General features: G+C 39.0%; 1 protein-coding gene across 5 annotated transcripts in view; it reads left to right on the top strand.

Moving 5' to 3' along the window:
- The window catches only part of ANKS1B (ankyrin repeat and sterile alpha motif domain containing 1B), an 805832-nt gene that overhangs the window by 226693 nt on the left and 553622 nt on the right, over window positions 1-25517 (top strand). For all 5 annotated transcript variants that reach the window (XM_053921934.2, XM_024579129.4, XM_024579128.4 and 2 more), the window contains exon 10: window positions 23314-23479. In XM_053921934.2, the coding sequence (XP_053777909.1) occupies window positions 23314-23479 (166 nt within the window). The remainder of the gene's footprint in view (window positions 1-23313; window positions 23480-25517) is intronic.

Raw genomic sequence — 25517 nt, 5'->3', positions numbered from 1 at the left:
CAACCTTAAATTACATCTGTCTCACCTCCTAAAAGTCATCGACAGCATTTGTTAACATAATGATCGTCGCACTGAACAAAGTGCTGAAAATTTATGTGCAGCTTTTCTTGAAGAAGTCGTATTTAACTATACAATGGTATCTTTTTATTTGGAAGATATTTCTAAATAAAAATTTCCACACAATATGGCTAATAAATCTGGATTTTTATATATTTTCATTTTACTTTTAATTTTATATATTATATAACTCAGTTTGGGTATGGGCATCATATAACCTGTTGTGTGAACTAAAAACTCAGGTACAATGGGGCACAAGGAGAAAAAGAAATAGTCAGTTGGGGCTGGAGGGCATTTTAAGCAAGGACTGAAGGCTTTTCATTGATACACACGACACAGTTATGAACAGTATCTGGTGAAGAAGACACAGGTAAATTGTTACCTACGCATGATCCCTAAGCTCCACCCTCAGGTCCACTTTTCTGCCATTAATCTCGTCATGACATGTTCCCCTGTCAGTTCTCTATTACTCTCATCACAGTTGGAATTATTTATTGAGTGCTTATAATTCTGGCTAGACAATATTGTTCCCTACACGGATGTGTCTGGCCTATAATGAGAATCCAAAAACATTTGTAGAATGAATAGTTTTCCAGCCTCTAATAATCAGAGTCTGTATTCCTAGTACGTGTGGGAGCTGAGGACTGTTGAATGGGCGGCTGTAGGAACGAGTATGTTTAGCAAGGATGGAGGCAAAGGACGCTGTGTTTCCCAGAGCACTCCTTTTTCTCTGGTACTTTTTCCTTTTCACACGTCTGCTTCCCTTCTCTTGTTCTGGCTCTAAAATTTCTTTTTTTGGAGAGTATTGATGAGGTCATTGCTTTAGTAATGTCAACCCTCCAAGAATATTTATGTTTTTAAAGAAGTTACTGCCAGAAAGATGGTATATCATTTATGAAAAAATTCCATCTACTCATCAGAGATGGAAAAGGTATTGTGTGGAATGGAGGGGGGATTCTTCTATTGCCCGAACAGTACAGTTATAGCTTTGCCTCTCCCTCTCTTTTCTCCTTATTTCCACACATACTCTGGGAGCATCTAATGTGCTCAACTGTTGGGGGTTAGAAAGCAGACGGCTGAGAGGGAAAGGGAAGGGGCCACCTGGTGGAGGAGTCCTTCCAAGACAGGGCAGAGGAGTTTGGATTGGATGTTCTATGCCAAGGAGATACTGCCCTCATCAGCTAGAGGGTGATAGCAACATTGTCAGGTTATTTAGCCAAAGTCAGTGGAACAGATGCTGACGATATACTTTTATATATTTAGTGCTTAACTTTTAGAAGACAAACCTAGACCAATTGTTTTAGCTAAACGGGAAATTCAGTATTGTTCTGCACAGTCTGATACTTTGATTATTTAAGGCGAACTTTGTGGCTCTTACAGATTCAGAGTCCATAACATTTCCCTATGATTGTTGTTTGAGCTCTTTGCAGCATAGGAAAGCATCAGACATCAGACAAGGGCATGAGATTATAAATCTAAAAATAAAACCAAACTCTCCCACAAACATTTTAGCAATTTTTAATTCCTTATTTATTTTGCATGAAGGTAGTCATTATAATAAATATAGAACAACCTCTTCTGCCTTTTACTTTTAAGGCCTGCTTCTGGAATAGATTCTGAGAGTTACAAATGTTAGGGTAAAGAGAAAGAAAGCACTCTGTATTTTAGAATATAAACGATCTATTTCTAATAGACTTTTATGCACACAGGACTTGAGGATTATTCACTTACTCGACACTTAGCTAATTCAAGTTGACACTGAAGTGTTAGTATGTTGAGCATGAAATGCTCTCTGCCAGGGATGCGCTTTCAGAGTCCCATCACCCCATGGAGAGTCTCTGAACAAATTGGGAAAGAGCGCTCCACTTTGCATAGATTCAACCCTTGGCCAGGATTATTGCCTGGCTTGGAGTTAGGGCAAGAATTGCAGCCCCAAATTTCCTTTGAGACCCGGTGCCTCACAATCATACACAGCCCCTCTGGGTGTTTAAGTTCCCATGTTCTTCCTGTTTTGTTTTGTTTTGTTTTTAATGAACTGGAAGTTGGGTCATAACTCCTGGGCAGAACGACACATTTTGTAAGCTAAGACCTTGCATTTTACATAAGAACAAAAGAAAATAAAGATAGTATGAATAATTGAACAGTAGCAGTCATTTTTCATGTGTTATCTCAAATAATCCTTACAAGAGTCCTTTGATGTAAATGTTACTATATAGGTACAAAGTTAATGCTTAAGAAAATGATGTTCAGTGTTTAGAAGGCTTACTTAAAGTAAAAAAGCTAGAAAGCAAATGGACAAATGCAGATGCAAGAATCCCTGCCTGAGGTTTAGTTCTGTCACCAAACAGCAAACAACCTTCAGCAGCCCACTGGCCCCTTTGCCTGTGAGTCATACAGTTCCCTACAAAAGCTCCCCAAAGCCATCCAGCCGCACAGGGCACCCACCAGGAGCCCACCAGAAGCATGCCTGGGGTTGGTTATTTGAATAATTCAAGAGAACATTTTCTGTATTTTAGTTCTCTTTCTAAGTTGTTTATATCCTGAGGGGGAAAGCCCAAGAAATAAAAGATAGGAAAAATTCTGGCCTGCCTTTAGTCCCTTCTGAAATAAAGGAATCAATAAATGTCTGTTGGATGTTGAATACATTTGCTATATTCCATCAGAACTCAAGCATGTGATCTAACACTTTTTCTGGGAGGGAGAAAAGAAAAGTCCAGCTGCTTTTTCAGACGTAGAAATGAGGCTAGTTCACGGGTGCCTAGTGTGACCTGTTTTTGTCCTTTCAAGAAGACAGGATCAAATAATTAAAGTGTCCTGTGCGTTACAGTATCTTAGGAGTACATCAATAACTCCATGAACTACAGTAACCTCCTCTCTCACTTCCAGTAAGTTCACCCGATGATAAATGGAGCCACTTTACCAAAGAGACAGCCAGATAATTTAGCTAAGGCTCAAAGGAGAACAAGAATAAACAAATAATTAGACAGTATTTTGCAGAGGAAGGGTTAATGATGCAGGCTTTTGCAGCCTGAGGAAGAAAACACAGTTTTATAAAGAGTATTTTTGAACACTGGAAAAGACTTTTATGCAGCAGGAAGGTTAGCAGCATGGGCACATAGTGCATCAAAATCAGATGTGGAGCTTTGCAAAATTACAGATGCTTAGGTTTCCACCTCACCGCAGAGCTCCTGAATTAGAATTTCAGTGGGGGCAGAGGGTGGGTGGGGCTCAGACTCTACGCTTTTTAAAAAGCTTCCCTGATGTTCCAGACTCACAGCTAGGGTTGGGAACAATTGCTCTTGTCACTTAGTCTCCCATCATGACTGACTAAGTATGTAGGTGTTTCTGACTCCTTGTATTCCAGGGTCTCTTGTCATGCGGTGATGAATACGGCTCATAGGCAGCGGTAATGATGCTTTCCTAGAGGGAAGCTCATACCGTGTTCCAGGAGTGCTGTTAGAGCTTTTACACGGGATATTTATTTCATTCTCAAAACAACCTTTTGAGAAAGATATTATCGTCTCCACTTTATAAAGGAAGAAAAGAAGCTCACAGGGTTTCAGTGATTTGTGACACATACTAAAACCACAGTAACCAGGGTTTGGATACAGGGCTGTTGGGCTTTAAAACCCGCTCCAGAAAATGGATGTGAAAAAAATCTACGGCAGATTGGAATAAAAAAAAAAAAGTATCAGATTGAGTGTAACTGATATCAGAATTGAGAAGGGAGAATTGAAATAATTGATAACTGACATTATTTACTGATTTCAATATTTGCCCATGGCAACAAACTGTATATACTCCTTTAGATATTATCCACATTTATTCTGACATTGCTATGCAGGGCGCAGCACAATCCAAATACAAAGTAGTTTAAGGGGAGAATTTGCTTCTTTTTCTTTTTTTCTTACCATTTAAAATTTTATAGTCATTATTTTATACACACACACAGTGGCAGCGTCTTTAATTTCCAACTACCAAAGCTTGATCCCTAGTGAAGTTCTGATTTTACTTTTCTTTTTATGTCATTTGATCGTGGCCTTGCTAAAGCTACAGTGTCCTCCTGTGCTTACTAGACTGATAATTTAATTTTACTGTTGCTTATCAGCTTGGGTAGCCCATGTTGGTGGGTTTTGTTTCTTTTGCCCAATCAGGAGGTTGGCCTTTGCCTTTACATGGTCCAGGAAAAAGCGAGTTCATGCCCTGAGACTCTTTTTGACCAGACTTCCGTGTCTACTACTACAGTCCCCACCTGAGGGTATTTTTTATTATTCATTTTAAAGAGATAGGAAAGGAGGAGAGAGAGAGAGAAACATTGATGTGAGAGAGAAGTGCTGATTGCCTTTCCTGCACACCCCGACCGGGTATTGAACCTGCAACCTAGGTATGTGTCCTGACTGGGGATTGAACCCATAAACTGTTGTGTTAGGACAACACTCCAAACAACTGAGCCACCAGGCCAGGTCCAGCCATTTTTTGGTTGCTCACATATATACACATCTACAGAAATACATTGAAGAATGATCACTTTATATAATGCTTGTGATTAACTCTCTCTCTTGAAATTTTCTTGGGACTGGGGCCAATACATTATTACTGCTCTTGAGTATATATAGTTTAGCGATCAATTTATCCTCTCAGGGCCATGCTTTTTCTTAAGGGGGATATTCTTATTTATTAGTGAATTACTGAAGACTGTGCTGTTTAGGTGGGGGGATCTGGCACTAAGTTTGGTTTTTGTTACCAGTGAGAACATTTAACTATGTGACTATAGCAGAGGAGATTTATATCCTGCTCTTCTGTTCTTCTAGTTTTTGATAGTTTTGCCATTTTAATTTTTAATATTCAGCCTTCAGGAACATAATATAGATTTTTGAAGGAAGACATCTGTAATACCGGGGCTCTGCCTCCTAAGGAGTTATTTCACACAGATTCTTAACTGAATTTTTAAGTATCTTTTTTTTTTCTCATAAGCCAAAGCTGAAGTCAGTAATCACTTACACAGCTCATTATCCATGAGTAGCTTTGAAAATGAATGTCCCTCTGTTCATAAATCTGGGATTAGTTGTAAGTTGCTGAAAATGACTCTTAAGCAGAGGTAGATGCTGCTGATTCTTTTGACTGAAACGTACCTTCAGAAAGGAAATGCGCATTTCAGGGTAGTATAATTCTGGTTATTTTGTTGCATATATGAGTGACACTCAGGTCACTATTCCAGAGACAATCAAAAAAACTCAGGGATTCTAGGTCTTCTGAGAGAAAAGTTAATTCTTTCACAAAACTGTGTGGGAGTTCTAAAACTATTCTCTTTAATAAATTACATGATTTTCTGGTATGAATACAGTATAATTCTCAAGGTCTAAATTTTACTAGTTCCTTATTTCATGGTTTTGAGCAAGAAAAGCACATTTTGCTCATATCAGGTATATATATGATGTATTAGATATATCCAATACATTAGATTCCTCTAACAACTCAGTTATGCCAATTTACTCCTTATTTCCATTAGTTTTTTAGATTCTGTATATATAAGTGAGATCAAACAGTACTTGTTTTTCTCTGACTTATCTCACTTAGCATAACATCCTCAAGCTTCATCCATGTTGTCGCAGGACTTCCTTCTTTTTATATGGCAATACAGTTGTGAGTATGCAGGATGCAAAACACAGAATGTATTCTCGTACTATACTTAGTAATCATTATATTATTTTGTATCATACAAACAACTATGAACCTAGTTTTGCCCCATACTTTGTGTGGTGTGTGGACATGTGTGTGTGATATATATACACACACATATATGTACACACATATATAATATATCTAAATTAATTTAAATTAGCCATAGCTGATGTGGCTCAGTGGATTGAGTGCTGGCCTGCAAATCAAGGGTTCACTGGTTCAATTCCCAGTCAGGGCACATGCCTGGGTTGCAGGCCAGGTCCCCAGTGGGTGGCATGCAAGAGGCAACCACACATTGGTGTTTCTCTCCCTTTCTCCTCTCTCCCTTCACCTCTCTAAAAAGAAAAAAAAAATTAAAAATCAGTAAAAAAAAAACCAAAAACAAAAAAATAATTAATTTAAATTAATTACACAAGGAGGCAAATAGACTGAGGAGGCTCTAATGTCCTGGCAGCCTACATATGAAAACAAAAATCTAAGCCTGTAAATGCCTCAAGGTTATGAGGTTGAACCCTAAGGGCATCAAAGAGCAAGAAGCCAACAAAGCTTGTTTCTATAGCCAACTAATCATTCCATTATTCCTGGAAGTCTTTTTTTAGTATTTTAGGATTTCTTTTAAGGCAAGTCTACTAGCAATAAATTCTCTCAATTTTTAGTTATTTGGGAATGCCTTAATTTATTCTTTGTTTCTGATGGATAGTTTTGCTGAATATAGAGCTCTTGGTTGACATTTTTTTCCTTTTAGCATTTTGAATATTTAGCTCACTGCCTTCTGGACTGCATGATGTCCGAAAAGTTAGCTCTGAATCATTATTCTCTTGCTCCTATCATGATTCTCTCTTTGTCTTTGTTTTTAACACTTTGTGTGTCTGTGTGTGGATTCCTTTGAATTTATACTATGTGGAATTTGTTGAGTTTTTTTGGTACACACATTAAATATTTCTTTCATCAAATTTAGGAAGTCTTGGCCATTATTTCTTCAGATATTACTTTTTCCTTTATCTCTCTCCTCCCTTCTAAAACTCCCAGAATGCATATGTTGGTATGCTTGTTGGTACTGAACAAGTTTCTAATGCTCTGTTATTTTTATTCATTTTCTCTTTTTTCTGTTTATTAGACTGAAAAATTTCAATAGATTTATCTTTAAGTTTGCTGACTCACTGTTTGCCAGTTTAAATCTAATATTGAGTCCCTCTAGAAAATGTTTCATATAATTATTATAACTTACAACTCAGAATTTTTACTTCGTTTTATTTTATAATTTATATCTCTATTGATATTGGTGTTCTCTGTTTTCCTTTAACATCCATTCTCTTTTAATTTTTATACATGGTTCATTTAGTTATTTGAACATATTTATAACATATAACTTAGAATCTTTGTCTAGTAAGCGGAAAAGCTTTATATCATGAGGGATGGTCACTATAGACTTTTTTTTCCTGTAAATAGGCTATAATGTTTCTTTATATGTCTTATAATTTTTGTTGAAAATTGGACTTTTGAAATAATATAAGATGGCAACTCTGGAAATCAGATTCTTCTCTTCCCAGGGTTTTGTTGTTATTTTTGTTGTTTTTGCTCTTTGTTTGGTTTGTGACTCTCCTGAATTAATTCTGTCAAGTCTGAATTGTATTTTATTTGTGGCCAGTCAAATATCTGCTTGGTTGTCTTATGATTTCAGAGAGTTTTCCTTAAATATCTTGAAATAATAAGCCCCCCTATGCCAGGGACTCTGTGTGTTGAGGCATGTCTTCGAGTTCTGACAGTTTGCCTATTTGCCTTAGTCTTCATGTTCTCCTTTTACAGAGCCTCAAGTTCAGCCAGACATGAGAGATTAGCATCTTTTCAGATATTTCCTGGGCCTGCACATGTATGTGGTCTTTTTGGTCCATAGAAGTATGTTGAAACTTTTCAGAGACCTATATGGATATATCATTTTGAAGATTTTCTTTTTAAGCTTTTTAGACAAACTTAAAAAAAAAAGTTTATTGATTGACATCAGAGAGAGAGAGAGAGAATGAATCATCTATTTGTTGTTCCACTTATTTATGCATTCATTGGTTAATATATATTTTTCCCTTTAACATCTTTATTTAAATTGCCTAGGAATGGAATGCTGCTTATGGGTGAAATGGAGCCTTTACCTCTTAGGCAGAGTAATGTACCCCAAAGAAGTCAATGTCTTCACCCCTGGAGTTTGTGAGCATGTGTGCCTGACTGGGGATGGAACGTGCATTCTTTGTGTATCAGGGCAGTGCTTCAACCAACTCGGCTACCCAGCCTGGGTGGACAGCCTTTTGTTCGCTGCTACTGTTATCGCTGACCTTGGCTGCTGTGGTGTTAAATAGCTGGAATGTTAAGCAATCGCTGCTTATTCATTTTAACAAACATCTAGAGGATAAGACCTTCCCCACTGAGTGAGCTCTGCATGAGGTCAAATAAAAACAAGCCCTGTAAATGGGCCTTTTTCAGGGGGCTGCTGAACATGTTAATTCATGAGAATTCTCTGTGGGCACGAATATGTTTGCAGTGCTCCAAACCCACTCATCCCCACCCCTACCCCACCCCAGTAGTTTCCGGGCTGCAGTTTTTAAGATTTATTCTCATTGTGAGGCTGCCAGTTTTATCCACGTGGAACTGGAGAACGGGAATGGGAATGGGGCAAGTTAAAATGCCACAATGTTTACTCTTGGAACAAAGATGCTGCTGATTTTCTGGAATACCTTCCACACAGATTGTTGTACACCTTTGTCTAACTTTTCAAGGTCTGAAAAAGTTGACTTAGACAATTTTTTGTGGCCGTTCTTGTTGCTTTTATGGATGAATGGGTTTTCAGAGATGCCTACAATTTTCAGAAGTGCTCTTCACCATCCTTTAAAGAGGTGGAGAGTAAGTCATGTTCAAATTCACTGTGAAGTTGAGCCAATAAGCAGATGAACTCATGTGAAGCTGATTGCTGGCGTAGGGTTGACTTCTGAAAAGTCACATAAAGTAGTTTTGAATAAAAAGTGTTTAGAAGGCACTTGAGTTCTCGGACCATGAATAATGTGAGGATAATGATGTTTGAATAATGTTTGAGATTATTCCAATGGTTGTGATAGGATGAAATAAAGCTGTATGAGAAGGGAGATAAATTCAGAGGTAGCAGCAATATCTACGTGGGTGATGCTGAGTCCTACCTTAGCACGGCAGCTATGGATACAGACATGTAAGGGTGAATCAGCCATGGGACTGGGCGATAGACTGGATCTGCGGAATAAGGGTAGAGAGTAGTTTCAAAAGAAATGTTGCTGCTCTGCTTTGTAGAGATGCTGGTAGAGGCATGGTAATGGGCAGACTGGGGCCTGTCCACGTGGCACCTTGGTGAATGACCCAACAATTAATGCTGGAAGGAGCAGATCTTTATTTACAACATTCCAGCCTTGGGGGACGGGGCTCAGAGCACCTCAGCCCAGAGCCTTCCTTTCCCAGAAGACCCAGGACTTTGCATGCTCCCCACCAGGCTACCAGCCAAAAGCATCCCCCAAAGTTTCCCATGTCCTTATCTGAGCAGGATCTGGAATAGGTTGCCATCAGCCTCCATATAATAGTCCAGAAAGGAATGTGCCCTGCTATTCTGGTCATGGTGAAACTCAGGAAAGGCACAGGTCTTAAAAGTGCAGGTAAAATCCAGGTGCAGCAGGACAGGACCTTGCAAGGAAGTCCTTTGCAGCTGCAGAGCCAGCTGAAGCAGGCATGATCCCAGCAGCAGCATCTCCTTTCGTATTTGTCCAGGCTGCATGGCCTCCTTCCTCACTATAAACTACATAGCTGCTTGTTTACTTCTCCCTTCCCACTGCTCTCTTTCAAACCACATGGCAACAGTCCATTATTACAGGCAGCGTGTCTCTTCCCTTACTACTACTCCCAGCATGGCCAAGAGCATGAATGGCTGTTACGCTTGAGTTTAAATCCCAGCCTGAATCTTCCTCTGTTTCTGACTCCTCCCACAGTTGGCTACATCTGCCAGTCCTCTGGTATCTTCTGCATGTTTCCAGCTGGGATTGCTACTCTGGGCAGGCGTGGGCCCGTGACTCCAACTGCCTTCCTGCTTCTTGCCCAGGCTCAGCAAGCTCCTCCAGCTTCATCACCAGTCAAAGTCCTGCCTATCTCTCTGCTCCCAGTGGGCAGGCTCAGCTATTTACCATAACTATAGCACTGGCCAGCTGTTATTGATATGCAAAGTACCTCTGTTGAGAGGTACTTTGCATCTTTATGCTTCTTCATCCCCAGCCATGGCTGTGGAGGCTTTGGGATTATTTTTCTTTTTTCTATATTCCCGGGGTGTGGGGGGGCAGGGGTGTGTGGGGGAGCTTCTCAGCCTACACCCTATCCTTAACCTTGTTCCACACCCATTACCATAATGAAGATGATGGAAGACATGTGGCAGATTTTTATTTCGATATCTTAGAGATTCTTTCATTTAACTAAGCCTCTTCTTAATCTCTTTGCAGACATGCGATCATAAAGATCAAATGAATAGGTGTTGGTTATTAAAACCAGGGTTTTATGCTACTGAAAGCTAAATAGCACCAAGAAGCCTCCTAAATCACATTAAGTTAGAAACAGAAGAACAAGAAAGGGTTTTTTTTTTCCAAGTGTAAAGGTATTCCAAAATGTTAATTATGTTAATTTCTGATATGTGATTCTCTGGAAAAGCAGATGTCAGAATGCTGAGGTTTTATATTCATGGGATTTCGTTAATGTGTACGGCAATGGTAGGTTCACAGCCCTAAATGCGCATCAGTAGAATGTGTATTAGTAGAGTATCTTTTATAAGTAAGAGAGTCCTGTGTTCAAGCACTTCTTGTTTTTTAGAACAGTGTTCTGTCGGCATTTGGATTCATCGTTTTTCAAATCATTTCCTTCCTTTATTTTTCCATAGTCCTCAAAGAAAGAAAGCAGTAAATGAAAAATAAGGTGATTATCGATGAAATCACTTTAATCCACATCATTGAGAAATGTTCATTCCTATGTTGGATCAAAGTCCGATTTCTGGACTCTTCTTAACCTACGAACATTTCTCATTCAGTTGTTTACTTCTCTGTGTAATTCTAACAAGGCTGAAGCCAGAGGCAGCCGTACACTTTTCCACATTACCATTGCATCATAGTCCTCAATATTTTAACATCAATGTTGGTGTTTCTCCAGATTTTTTAAAGCATTAAGTCACAGATTCGTATCATTTGCCTTTATTTAGAAGCTAAAAGAACAAAACTCAGTTATGGTATTATCTTACTTGTCTTTATGGATAGAGAAGTAAATGATTACAAAGGAATCTTCTCATAATTAATGTTTTTGTAGAAACAGCACAGGGATGGGAAGGCTTTGGGAGGCCATTCAAGTTGTTTTCTGTTTTCTGAAGGTTTCATTTTTCTTAATCGTTATTTATTGATTCATCCCTTTAATTCATCGATTCAACCCATTAATATAAATAAGCGATTTTTGAGAATCTACTCTGTGCAAGAATTGTACTCTATCGGGTTCCGTGAACATATGAAGAAGCACTATATGGAGCACGTGTGCTCTGCGAAGACCGAATTTGGAAGGAGCTCACAATAAAAATGTTAAGTATGAATACTGGCTCTGAAAAATCTAGTGTGTTGTGAGATACTGAATTATTAATACAGAGTATTCTTCTTGTTTTTAGATCAGAGAAGAAAGCAAGCCATGTAGGCAAGAGTAGTCATTAAATGCTTCCTTGGCTAAGTAGAATTTACGATGGGCTGTGAGAGAGGAGGAGGGTGTTTATAGCCCTAGGAGAGCCTCCTGATGCCCTGAAGGGATGGAGACAGTGTAAGCAGAAAGACATTGGGGACTGGGGCTACTGAGTACCTTAGTCTTATGGGAGCAGAGTGTTGAGAGGTATTCTTGGGGAGGCATCAGAGTTTGAAAAAATAGGATAATAATTATAAAATTTAAATTTTATTCAACAAATATTTATTGAATGATTATTATTGTCCTCTAATATTAGTAGAAGCTGAGGCCATAACACATCCTTTTCAGGAATGGTATCTGACACTGGGCCACTCTCCAGAGGGGAGGCTCGCAAAGGGCTTGCAGTTTCATGCCGGCACCAAGCCTTGCTGGTAGATTACAGAAATAATCGATCTTTCAGATCCATACCCATATTTATTATTTTCAAATGTGCATGAGTTTTGCTATGATTAATAAAATAATAATTTGTTGTTGCTTTTAAAAAAATTTTTATTGTTATTCAATTACAATTGTCTGCACTTTTTCCCCATCCCTCCACCCCACCCCAGCCAAACCCACCTCCCTCCCTCCACCCTCCCCCTTGATTTTGTCCATGTGTCCTTTATAGTAGTTCCTATAATCCGCTGTCCCCACTGTGCCCTCCCCACTCCCCTCTGGTATTGTTACATTGTTCTTAACTTCAATGTCTCTGGTTATATTTTGTTTGCTTTTTTCTTCTATTGATTATGTTCCAGTTAAAGGTGAGATCATATGGTATTTGTCCCTCACCGTCTGGCTTATTTGACTTAGCATAATGCTCTCCAGTTCCATCCATGCTGTTGTAAAGGGTATAAGCTCCTTCTTCTTTTTTTTTTTTTGCTTATGCATTTTTTTTCAAGCAACAAATCCAAAACCTGTAACTTCTGCAGTGGAGCTTGGTAGAGAACGCAGGGTTCTTTTTCTTTGCGTCGTATTTTCACGTGGAGAGACCCTGACTACTTTAACTGAGCTTCTTTCTGCTGGTACTCACTCCTCAGGGGGGTTAACTGATTTGTAAATTTGGAAGCAGGAGCTCAGCATGTGTCACTAATACTCCTTAAATTTAGCAGAGAAGGACCTGCTCAGGCTTGGGGGACCTGATGCTAGTACTCTCCATTTAATCCTGGACTAAAGTCCTAGTTAGTCTACATTACCTTGCACTAGAGAACTGCATTCTCTAGTATCTGGTCTATCACTCACCTCGTTGACATTTTAATGCATTTGCTTGAACCTTTTGTTTTATTCATGGGCTGGCTACAATAGCAGCATTGAGTAGTTGCAACAGAGAGAATCAGGGATGGGAGCTTGGAGGCTAGTCAATCAACAGAGGTATGAGCCAATGAGGTTAGAACTAGTGTGATAATTATGGAAATAGAAAAGTAATCCAGGGTTTAGGAATTATCATGAAATGCAAATTTTTACAGAAGCTGATGACTGCTCCTTAACTAAGAGTAAGCATGATGGGACAGGAAAAAAGCAAAGTGTCTCCAAGAGTTCAAGCCTAGATCACTGGGAGCAGTTTATAATGTGTTTGTTACTCTGTTGGCCTGGCCTCTGCCCCTTCAGGCCACACATTCACCAACATCAGGAATGAAGGCTCCAGGACTAGTTACATTGTCACCGAGGACCCCTCACTATTACTAGACCTACCGACATAGACATTTGTCTGTGGAACTTCATCTATCCAGCATTTTGTTCTTATGAACTTGGTGACGTCCTTTGTCTTCCCAATACTTAAGTTAAATCTCCGTGTTTTTCTAATGGAAACGTGGTTTACGGCCTGGCTCCCTATACCTAGCCATGAAGCCTGTTTATACTTTATACAAATATTTGAATATTCAAGTTTTTAGTTTATTTATTTGTTCAGCATTAATCCATAGTTTGTTTTCTTCCTCTTTCCAATAAAGAATACGAGGCACTGGACTCCTCAAATTACAAAGAACTTTATTTCAAATTCAGTTTATTTTAACACATCACTTTATTTCCAATTCATGTAAACAATCTTTGTGTATTTCTTTTTCTTGTCCTCTTTTTGGCTCTCAGTGATGCTTCCCAGACAACACACTTAGTCCTTCAGCCTCAAGGTTGTTTCACATCTTGCAGTTTTCCTCTTTGGCATCTTGTTATTGGTGAATTACATTTCATTTCTTTTGACTTCTTATGTAGATTATCTAGATCTTTTCTTGAGGATTTGCACTGAGCTGATTCCTATTTAGTTTCACTTTGCATTTGGCATATATTGTGTTGCATTTGTGTGATTTATTAAGGAGATTATTTCTGGGATTTCACCATTCAGTTACACCTGGGGTATGCAAATTCCTACACAATAGTACCAGAAATAAAAATCAAAGTTCATTTATATTTGAAACGGTATCATCACTTTCCCCAGATGGTATTTAGATTTGTAGAACTTTTTCCCTGAAAGTAACATGTATATATAGGGTTTTTTTTTTTTAAATCAAGTAAAACAAAAAAGGATCTTGTCTCATTCTCCAGTGTCAATCACCAAGTTTTTCATCATTCCTTCCTGAAATAGGACATGCAAATATTATACCTGTATGTGGGGAACCGTTCCAAGTGTGGGAAATGTGGCTCAGGCCCCACTTGGAAAAACCAGTGGGGAGCGAGGTGGCTGGCAGGACCCACGTCCATGGATAGGTTCTCCCGTGGGAAATCAGGCCTGCATTGTACCTAGACTGCTATGAGACTTGCTCTTGCTAAAACTTCCTCACCCTGAATTGAGGCAGCAAATGTTTACTGAGTATCTTCATCTTCCTAAAGTCTGTCCTAAACCACCCAGGTATGGAGTGTGACCAGTTTCCCCCTTGAGCTGTAACACCCTTCTCTTTGAAGTAATTAGCAGTATTCTGTCCTTTGTTGTCCTTAAAAGGTAATCACCTGTGGTGAACCTGTGCATGGTAAATGAGAACCATCCTCCATGTAATGTGCCCAGAAAAACAATAAAAGCCTGTCCAGGTGGGGATCCGCTCTCTCTCTTGGGCTCTCTTTAGCCCTCTCTCACTTAGAGAGTGGCCATGCCGTCCCTTTTCCTCCACAGGATTTCTGTAGTCCGTGTGTATTTGTATATTGCAACCACAACACCGGATCCTGTGGGCCGGGATCCGTGTCACCCATACGTACTTTCTTTTTGCACAGATGTGAACATCACATTGTATATGGTTCCTCCCTTTCTTTTAGCTTCACCATATCCTTTCCTACACATGTATCTCATTTTGGGGGGAATGACTGAATAGTAATAATGGCTACATTTATGGGATAGCTAGGAAATAGGTACTCCACTAAGCACTTTGTAAAATTTATTTCACCTTATCTCAAATGTATTTCATTAATTTTGGTATGTCCTTCACAACCACCAACAACCCTTTGAAACAGATAGTGTTCGTATTCTAGTCCTGCAGATGAAGGTCCTGAGACTCAGCCAAGGCAACTTTGCCAAAATGACAGAGCTGGGATCCGGAACCCACACTCTCTACTATGTTCTTCGAGTGCACTTCACCAGTCATTGCCCTCCATACGGCCTGGGGTATTTGTAAAAGATAGACCTTCAGGCTCCCTCTCTGAGATTCTGATTTAGTAAATATTTGGGGGGGACTCACAGATCTTAATTATTAGCAAGTGGCCCAAGTAGTTTTATGCGGTGTAAAGTCTGTGGACGTCTGCACTATGCTATTGTACATCACCTCCTTGTACGATACTGGTTGTTCATTAAACATTCTCGTAATGATACATCTGAAAAATAATGTATAGTCCTTTGCTATTATAATCAATGCCCCAATACACATCCTTACATGTACATTTTTATTTGCATTTGTGAGTAATGTGGGAAAGATGTCTAAATGTAGAATTCCTGGGTAAAGAGTATGTGCACTTAAAATTTGGATACAATTTTGGGGATTTTATCAAGAACAGAGATAGTCCTCTTTTCCTTGCTAGTCCCTGGTTAATTATTAGTTATTTTCCAAGAAGTAAAGATTTTAGAACAGTAAAAGAAATTAGTCAAAAGTATTTTTCAGCTAGTTCTTTTTTATTTATTTATTTATTTTTACCCTGTGTTAGTTTGCTAAGCTGCCTCAATAAAGTACCACCAACCGGGTTTACAGCACGCACTCAACAGTTCTGGGGGTTTGAAGTCCACAATTAAGGTGCGTGCAGGGTTGATTCTTTCTTTCTAAGGGCTGTGAGAGGAAACTGTTCTATGCCTTTGCCCTAACTTCCGGTGTTTGCTGGCAGAGACATGCCTGTCTCCAGATTTCCCCTCTTTTTCGGGATACCAGTCATTGAATTAGAGGCTCACCCTTATGACTTCATCTTAATTTAGCCAATTACATCTGCAACCTTATTTCCAAGTGAGATCACATTTTAAGGTAGTGGGGGTAGGACTCTGACATGTGGATTTTGGGGAGACACAACTCAACCCGTGATATACCCAAAGTAAAGTTTCTTATATAGTACTTACATTAGTTTCTCAGCACTTTGCTGTGAGATTTCTGCTGTGGTTTTAAATGTTTACACCTCCAAGTTTGAAGTGGCTGATGAAAAGAGGTTTCACTAAGAATCGGGCTCCATGGACAGTAATTGGTGACATTTTCCAGGGGGGGAAATGTCCTGACCCCCATTTAGAACTCAGATGATTGATAGTGGTAAGATCTGGCTACAGCTTTTCTCATTCCTGACGGTAACAGGCAAGCTTCCCTCCACGTACCCTCCCTCCATCTCATTATTTAATAGAAGATTTAGAAGATCTGGGAGTATCATGTAAGCAAAATAAGTCAGAAGGAAAAAGTCAAGAACCATATGATTTCACTCTTAGGTGGGATATAAAACTGAATGCAACAAATGTACGAACAAGACAAATAAACAAACGAAAACTCATAGACACAGACGACAGTGAGGTGGTTAGCAGAGGGGGTGGGAGAGGGGAGGAGGTGGGAAAAGGTGCAGGGGGTCGAATATATGGCGACACAGGGAGACGTGACTTTGGGTGAAAAACACACAGTGTCATATACGGATGATGTGTTATAGAATTGTGCACTTGAGACCTATATAATTTTATCAACCAATGTCACCCCAATAAATGTGATAAAACATTTTTAAGTAGCAAGTGTACATAATTCTCTAGAAAGAGTGGTAATTATGCAATGCATATATAAATAGTGCCTCGCAGTACCATGCTCCTGGAATAATGATGACAGTTTATGATCCCATCTGTACCCAGGTGAGGGAAGAACATTTTTATCACGGCGAAGTCCTAAAACTTCTTGCTATCTAAAGATCTGCTTTCTAAAAGTCTCCTGTGACCATGAACAAATTAGCCTAAAAGAAGCTTAGACCAATTCACACTTCACCTAATGGTACCCGTTTTTCCAAGTCATCACTAAGACCGTCTTTATCTATAGCAACTTGACCGAGAATGCTATATCATGTGTTATTTTATTTGCATATATTTAATTATGAATGAGATCAAGCATCTGTTCACATAAGAAAATTCTAGCTCTTTATCGTGAACTGCTCCTATCCTTTGCCCACCTTTTCCCTTAATAATATCTTTCATCTCAGTTTTTAATTCTCTTTATATGATATACTCACCTTTTGTCATATGTGTCAAAGAATTTCCCCAAATCTGTCATTTGTCTCCAAATTTGACATCTTAGTGGCTTTATAGAAATTTAATATTTGTATGTACTCAAATTCAGCAGTTTTTTTCTCTGCACAGTTCCAGTTATGTGTCTGGTTATACCTCCTGGTCAAAGATCATTCCTAATTTAAGATGATTATTAAAAGCCTATTTCTTTACTATTTAAACATTATTCTGGAATTTATTTTGAGGTAAGAAATGACATATTTACCCGGCTTCATCGTTTCTTTCCAAACGACCAGTTGGTTACCTCACTGGCAGCCGTTACATAACCGATGGTTCCTCTACTCGTTCGAAATACCACCGTCGTAATGTAATAAATTTCCACAAGCATTGAGCTTTATTATTTTTAATTTCTCTCTCTTATTCCATTGCCTTTCAATTATTTTACCATAGCCATTTATAATTTATTTAAATGTCTGATAAAGGCTGCTCCATGTCACCTCTGTTACTTTTCTCTTTTCAAATTGATAACCTGGCTATTGCACGCATATATTTCTCCAGATTCATTTCAGGATGACTTGTCAAGATCCAAGATGGAGTGTGAGGGAAACTCCCTCGTGTTACTACTGCATTAAATTTAAGTCCAAGTGCAAGTGAAAGAATCACTGTCTTTAAAATACTGAGTTGTATCAGAACAAGGTGTATGTTTTCGATTGGATTTCAATTTTCATGTCCTTCACTCAACCATTAATAGTCTCTCTTGCCTCCTTCTGTGATGCCTTTTGCTGACATTACTGTGTTAGTTTTCTATAGATGGTTAGTTTTCTAACCAATCACCGCAAACTTAGTGGCTGAAAATCACATGCCTTCATTATTTTACAGTTCTGGAAGTACAGATTGGGTCCCACTAAACTAAATGCAAGGTGTTGGTAGGGCTGCATTCCTTCCTGGAGACTCTAGGGAAGAATTTATTTTCTTGCTTTTCTAACTTCCAGGACCTGCCCTCCTTCCTCAGCTCAGGGTATTTTCCGGCCTTAAAGCTAGCCATGGCCAGTCAAATCAGTGCTTCTCCTTTTCTCTGTCACGTGTAAGTGGACAGACACTCCAGGATGATCTTTTTGTCTCAAGATCCCTAACACAGTCACATCTGCAGAGTCCCTTTGGCCACGTGACATAACATACTCACTGGTTGCAGGGTGAGGCTGTGGACATCTTTTAGAGGCTATAGTTCTGCCCACCACCGAGATCCACGCGTCTTCCCCTGGGACTGTCCTGCTGCCTCTCAGTATTCTCGCCCACCTAAAGATTCGCCTGATAATTTTCTTATTTTTTCTTAGTATTTCCTTTTTAAAATGTCATTGTAAGTCTTTAGGGTATACTTTTCTTGATATTGAAGGACATGTCAGTGCAGTCAGACCACTCCCCCAAAACTTGCACCTATTTTGAGTCACCTGGAATTGTGAGTCATCACTGACTTTGAAAGTGTCATAAACCCACACTCCCCTGTGTCGGAAGAAGAATTCAAGAAGCAGTGAAAGTAGGCAGGTAGCTTGTACCTTACGCTCTCACATTACTTCTATTCCCATCTTCTTATTTAATTACCATCTAAAAATTCATCCAAGTCAAACCACCATCTTCTGTCCCCAGGAGATGCCTTGTGTTGATTATACTGGGCTTCAACTTGCTACCTGCTAAGGATCCAATTTCATACTGCAAAGCTCTAATTTTTGGAAAGCTCATCTTGAGCTGAAGCCCTCCTCCTTGTTACCATCTCTTTGTCTGCACTATCTATACCCATTTAGAGACAGAGCACAATTCTCATTACCCTTTTACTTTTCAAATACTTGGGGTACACGCTTCCCTGCATCTTTCCTCCTTCAGTCTTTTCTCACATGACATGGGTCGGATACTCAACACTTTCCGTACCCACGTCCAGAGAAAATAGTCCATTTGCCCTTCGTGCCTGCTCGGACATAGGCCCCAGTACCTGCGAGCTGAGGGCCCAGGTGCATCTCACTGCGGGAGAGGTTAAGCTGCTTCAGTTTCTCCTAGTGGTCAGTAATACAGCTGTGTGGGGAGGCAGTTTCGCAGAGGTGCCCGTCAAAGTAGTCTAAGTCGCCTTATTGCTGATTAAAAAAACCCCAAACCAAACCCGCATCATTGGTACTTTTGAGAAACAGCTGTGCCCATACCTGGGTCCCTGATTGTGGCTAAGATTTTTCATAAGTCAGAAGGCCAAGTGTCCTTCAGCCCCCTTGAGGAATAAAATCTTACACTACCTTACACAGGATGGTCAAACCTGTGTTTTGTGAAATTGCTAAATCAGATCATTCCCAGTTCTAATTAATACGGAGGAAAGGAGGCCCATCACTTTCCCTAGTCCAATGATCATACTAGTATTCAATCAGCCGATGTAACATTATGTCTTTCACTGGTATATTATACTCTGATTCATTCTTTCAGCTGTAACTCTTAATTTTTTTTCAGGATATTGCTCATCTATATACCCCCATACTGAATTTTTATAACTCATTTCTGAATTGAACGATAGGACCTCATGTTTAGTCACTAGTAAACTTTGACTTGTTAGATTTAGCCTAGCCCTGAAAATCTCAAACTTTTATAGGAACACAGTATAAACAACATGTGAGAGCATATTTAATTGCTAATATTTATTTTTTCTTGGGGAACATAATGTTCTTTTGATTGATTCAGTGCTTTCAGTGTGCATCTTTTTGAAGAAGTGCTATTTGATCCACACGTTGCACAATCAACTCTACCAGGTAGGATGTCGTCAACTCAGTTAAGTCTATGTGTCAAAGATGGACATTCCCTCAGGAACTGGAAAGTTAGGCATTCAGGGCCTTGGGGACCTGTTGAAGATTCAAGGACAGCATTATTAATTAGTCCCTTAGAAGAGAGCTGGCAAGAGAGAATGCAATCTTAGGCATGCTACTATTGAAACTAGTCAAGCACAGAGACACGTCTGAGATCCTGGAACCGGGCCTTAGAATACAGATAGAGTCTGCACATCAAGGAGAAAGCAATGACTGCTGCCCAAACGAGAGCCCGCTTTTGCTAGACTAGGTACAATGGAGACTTGAAGGTCAGTCTCAACCTGTTTGGCCACAGTTCTTTTAATCCTTCTGGTCTATTCCCAGGATTTTCCATCAAGAGTATGCTGGCACTTAACCTGCAAATCAAAATCCAAGACTTCCACTGGAAGGAAGAGGGCTACATTTTAACAATCCAGGGAGCTATAAACTAACTTCAGAACAGGATTTAGCTCTGGTTGGGGGGAGTGGGGGAGGGGACTGGAATGGGGAACATGGGTGGGAGGGGGCTGATTTCCATGGTAATATTCTGTCTCTTAAACTGAGTAGGGAACACATGCCATCCAAATAATAAAATGGGTCCATTTTATTATTTGAATGATCTCACATATCCCTCCTCTTTTGAGAGATACTTGTCAGGTATTTGGTTGAATGCCCTCCTTTGTGACAATATGATTACAAAAGCATAGTTTCTCTATTTTCGTTGTAGCATCTCTTCCCTTAGGGCTCTCACTTTCCATGAAGACACCATGCACTACAGACTTTTATTCCAATGAGAAATGATGGCCCTCCTATTGGAAGCAGAAGAGGGTACACTTCATTGTTGTTTAAAACGTTTTTTTCTCTGTTGTCCACACCTCTCCGCACACACTCACAGAGGAAAGCTGGCAGAGGACGTTGCCAGCAAGATGTTACCAGTAGTTATCTGAGCATACTGGGTATAATGTGACGTTTTTTCTCCTTCTATATAGTTTCTAATATTTCTCTAATAAGTGTATTTAGTTTCTCTTTAAAGGGAAAGCAAACTAGTTCATTCTTTGTGGTTCAATTTCAGAATATTTTTCAAGGCTTTTAAGGTACTCCTAATTCTTTATAACCACAGTAGAATTCCACCTTAACTAAATTCATGGAAGAATGAGTTGCTCTAACTAATTTAATCTTTAGAATGGACTAGGGTTTAAACTAGAAACTCTGTTTTTCATAGACTCTTGATAATTTTATTGTAGTCTCTATTTTTTACTTTTGATATATAATAACAGTAAGCAATAAACAATAATAGTAAACAATAATGATAACCTAACTGAAGAGCCAAGAAATGTGCATGTTAGCATAAACATGGCTGGTATGGCTCAGTGGACTGAGTGCTGGCCTGCAAACCAAAAGAGGCATAATCATTTCCCTAACTGGTAGTTAGATTTGTTGAAGAGGACATAGGGGCTTCAGTTGATCAGTACACGTTTATTGAGCCCCCACTATGTGGTGGCCCCGGTATTAGATTCTGGGGGCTGACTGGCGAAGAAGACAAACTCCAGCCCACACAGAGCTCACAAGCTTCTGGAATGTGCCCTGTATAATGTGTTTTATGCACGATTTTATCAATATGTAGTTCTGCTGAAAATTTCTAGTAATGAGAAGTTCCTTTGGTTGCTTTCTAATGCTATTTTTAGCTAATTATTGTATTAGTGGACTTTTAAGAGATTAGCACTATTATTAATTCATAGAAAGTTGCATTTTTGTATTGACCCAAATTTGCCCTCCTTGATTTAGAACCGTCGGTGCCTTTAAGAACTTTAGAATAAGTCTACCACAGCAGCCTCTCTTCTCCCGCCCTCTGTGCGGTAGTTCTTGAGGGGAGCCTCTCCCATTAGCTGCGAGCACCGTCACCCTACCTGCTGCCAGGCGTCTCTGGGCTGGAACACGGCAGTGCCTTTCATCATGTCTTCTGTGACATGGTTTTCAACCCTATGTCATCCTGAAGGCTTTCTGTGGGATGCTTTCTCTCTTGTCACCCTTTGTTGTTAAAAATAAATTACTCCCAATTTCCTGCTCTCAATAGAGTAGAGTGAACATAATTGACTCTTTGATGTGTGAGGGTCTGGCATGATCTGAAAGCAATTGCACTGACCTTGAATAATTATTCTCCGTACTGTAAATATCATTATAGGAAAAAATAGAAGCTTGTGCTAAATATTCAGTAACCTTTGAATAGATCTGGGAAGATTTTTTGAAAATGAGTTTATTTTTTTTCCTATTTGTCTTTTCCCTTTGATAGTGAATTATAATTGAAATTCATCAAGCAGCTAATCAATTTTTCTTCCCTAGTAAACTGAACTTTCTGAGGGCAAGAATTATTTCTTATTAGTTTTGAAAATCTTCAGCACTTAACATAGTCCTAGATACATGTGATGATGCCCGACACATGTTTGTTGCTCAGTTAATGCCTGTTCAAGAAGTTCAGATATTTCAAAATAAAATGAATTCTAATTTTTTAAGTATAGTGAAGAATCTGTAGTATAGAATTGGACCTTGGTTTTTTTTTTTTATCCTCACTTGAAAAGTTAACCTGAGTATATTAGTTAATGATATTCACCAAGAAAAATACTAGTATGTTATGTTGGAATACTTTTACCTCTAAATGACAGAAAACCCAAATTGCAATGACTCAAACAATAAGAACTTTATTATTTAATTAAGAAGCCTGGACAAAATGGCCCTGGAGCTATGTGAGTGGCTCAATGACATCATCAAAGTCCCAGGCTCTTCTTATCCTTCTGTTGCCTGTCTCAGCCTGTTAATCTTTTTGACTTTAGGCTATTGCCTTGTGGTTACATTATGCCTGTCCTATCTCCAGACATCAAAACTGCCTCAGAGAGGGACCTGAAGGCCAAGGCTCTGAAACAGCCTCCTTGCCTTCTCTGGGGAAAAATTATTTTTTCAGAAGCCTTCCAACAGATTTCCCCTTGTATCTTACTGACCAAAATTAAGTTCATGGCTATCTCAAGAAAGCAGGCAAGGCAGAAGAGTCTTGGAAATGACCGTTGATTAAACAATTGTTTATGCCGTGACTACAAAATAGACATATTATAAAAATAGATCATGGCAAGAGATAATGGACTTTGGCAAGAGATAATGAACTTTACTAGTTCAGTGATAAATTCAAGAGAACCAAATTGTAAAGATCCTTCTAGAAAGATCACTGATAAAATTGAAGTAACATGATGCATGGCTTATTCAAACAGATGAATCATTGCCTGTCAATCACTTTTGGGAGAACTGATGAACCTGATGATTTGTGCTAGTTTTTATAAATGAAACGGGCTGTGTCTTTATCACAAAGCTATTTTTATTTTCTCTCCTTCCTTTAAGGAATCCTATCCAAAGAAGAGGAATTACACTATGGAAATTTTACCATCTGCTTCTCTGGATACATTTCCTTCAGAAAACGAGAACTTCCTATGTGATCTCGCGGACACAGCAGTTACAAAAAAACCTTGCTCCTTAGAAATTGCAAGAGCCCCTTCCCCAAGAACTGGTAATATTTCTTAAAATTTGATTTGCATGCTTGTATATGTGAAGATATATCATTAATATTTTGATTTTCCACAATATTTTCAGAATTAAAATTCCCCAATATAGTCACAATAACCTTTTTTTCCCCTCATTTTGAAGTAAGTCCAGGTAAGTCAGATACAAAGCTTTGGGTCCTTCAGAATGTCATAGCAGATTTGGTAGCAAGAGTCTTTTGATATGCTTTTCTGTATCCTATCTGTTTTCATGTTATCAAAGTGTAATCAGCTACTTTTGTGTATTTTATATCTTTGATGCTGGTTGATCCTTATTTTATTTATTTGTTGTGTAAACCAGTGAACAAAGCAAGCGAAAATTATGTCCATTTACTGATAAAGAAATTGGAGCTAAATGTCTTATTTAAGATCTGTACTTGGTGGGGCCTTTTCTTGAACGTGAGTGATTGACTAGCACCATATTTGCTTACGTTACTTCACCACTGTGTCTAGGAAAGGCTGCAGGGTAGTTATGTGAAAGCTAATGAGGGAGGGAAGTTACAAGTGAATGGTCAACATATTCATTGCTGCAAAGGAATTGTAACAGAAGTTCTGAAGAGAGGTTTTTAACAATCTAATTGTGCTTACTTTTGAAAAGTAAGGTTTAGCAATGATAGGGTAACACTTGATTTCTGGAAGTTAACAGGAAATAACGAAAGGGGACTAGAGAACACAGGTCACCTTTCAAGAAGATTAGAAGAAGAGATATGATAATAACCTGAGAAGTAATAGGTACAAGGTAGAAATGGCTAGTTTATTTTAGGATAAGTAAGCCTTGTTCAAGTTAATAGTTTGGAGGAATTTGCAGATGGAGAGCAAGAGACTGAAGATAAAGAATAAAAGAGAGAACAGAATGGGGAGAAGTTAAGACTGAGCTAATCTAAGGAAACACAGGCATTTCTTCTCCTGCAGAGAAGAGATCGTAGAGCATGGTTATGAATATACAGAATTCTGATATATGTGTTTCCAAATGGATTGAATTTCTGCATTAAGATAAAAGGTCACTGACCAAAAAGAAGAGCTGTATCTTGAGAAGGGTTAAAGTAAAAGTCAGAAATGCCATTTTAGAGAATAAGCTAGGGAATTTTATAGAAGTGAACAAATAGGTTTTTGAGCAACATTGAGGCTAGGGTATTGCATGAATAATAAGCCTACAGAAGGAAGATTTTAAGATGAGGTAAGAGCATAATGAAAGTAGTTAAAATTCATTGAGCATTTACCATGTGTCAGAGATACTCTTCCGAGTGCTCTATAGACATTATTTCATATAATCCTTCCCATGCTGTATGGTACTAATATCATTATTCCCACTTTACAGATGAGGAAACTGAGGCCTGAAATATTAGGTAACCTCCCACATGTACATATTTACATGGAGTGGATCTGGGGCTTGAACTTGGTTTTTCAACTGTGCTCCTAAGTACTCTGTTACACTGTTGAATTATTTTAGGGGATGAAGTTGAGTGGAAATTGTGAACCAAGTACTGAAATTCTCAAGAAATGTAGAGGTGTGACTGAAAGTCCACTTTCGATGGTAATAAAATTAGAAAAAGAGTGTTATAATAGGATCACATAGTCTGCAGAAGGGCAGCAGATTTCGGATGAAGGCAGAAGGACAGTGAATGATCCAGAAGCAGTCTCTGAGAGTGAAGACAGTGCTGATCCCAAACTGTGGGAGTTGATGGGGGTGAAAAATCCTCCAAAAGAGAGGGAGCAGGGAAATAGTGGGAAGATAGGAAGAAAGTTCCATTAATGGCAGAGAAAAGAGAGTATATACGTATGAAAATGTGAAAGAGCTTTAATTAGGGCCCAGAGGGTAGGGATGTGCTGGGGGTGATGGAGACAGGAATGAAAGGGTCAAATATATTCATTAAACGATAAAAAACTAATTGAATTCATGTGCCAGGCACTGTGTGGTATGCTGAGGACACAGAGATTAAAAACAACAACAGCAACCAAAAACCATGGCTAGTGAGCGTGATAAGGCTGATCAGGCTCAGAATACCT

This window comes from Desmodus rotundus, chromosome 3, assembly GCF_022682495.2.
Source record: "Desmodus rotundus isolate HL8 chromosome 3, HLdesRot8A.1, whole genome shotgun sequence".
Taxonomy (NCBI): domain Eukaryota; kingdom Metazoa; phylum Chordata; class Mammalia; order Chiroptera; family Phyllostomidae; genus Desmodus; species Desmodus rotundus.
Note: the sequence above shows the minus strand (reverse complement) of the source record. Positions and strands in the feature narration are given on the sequence as shown.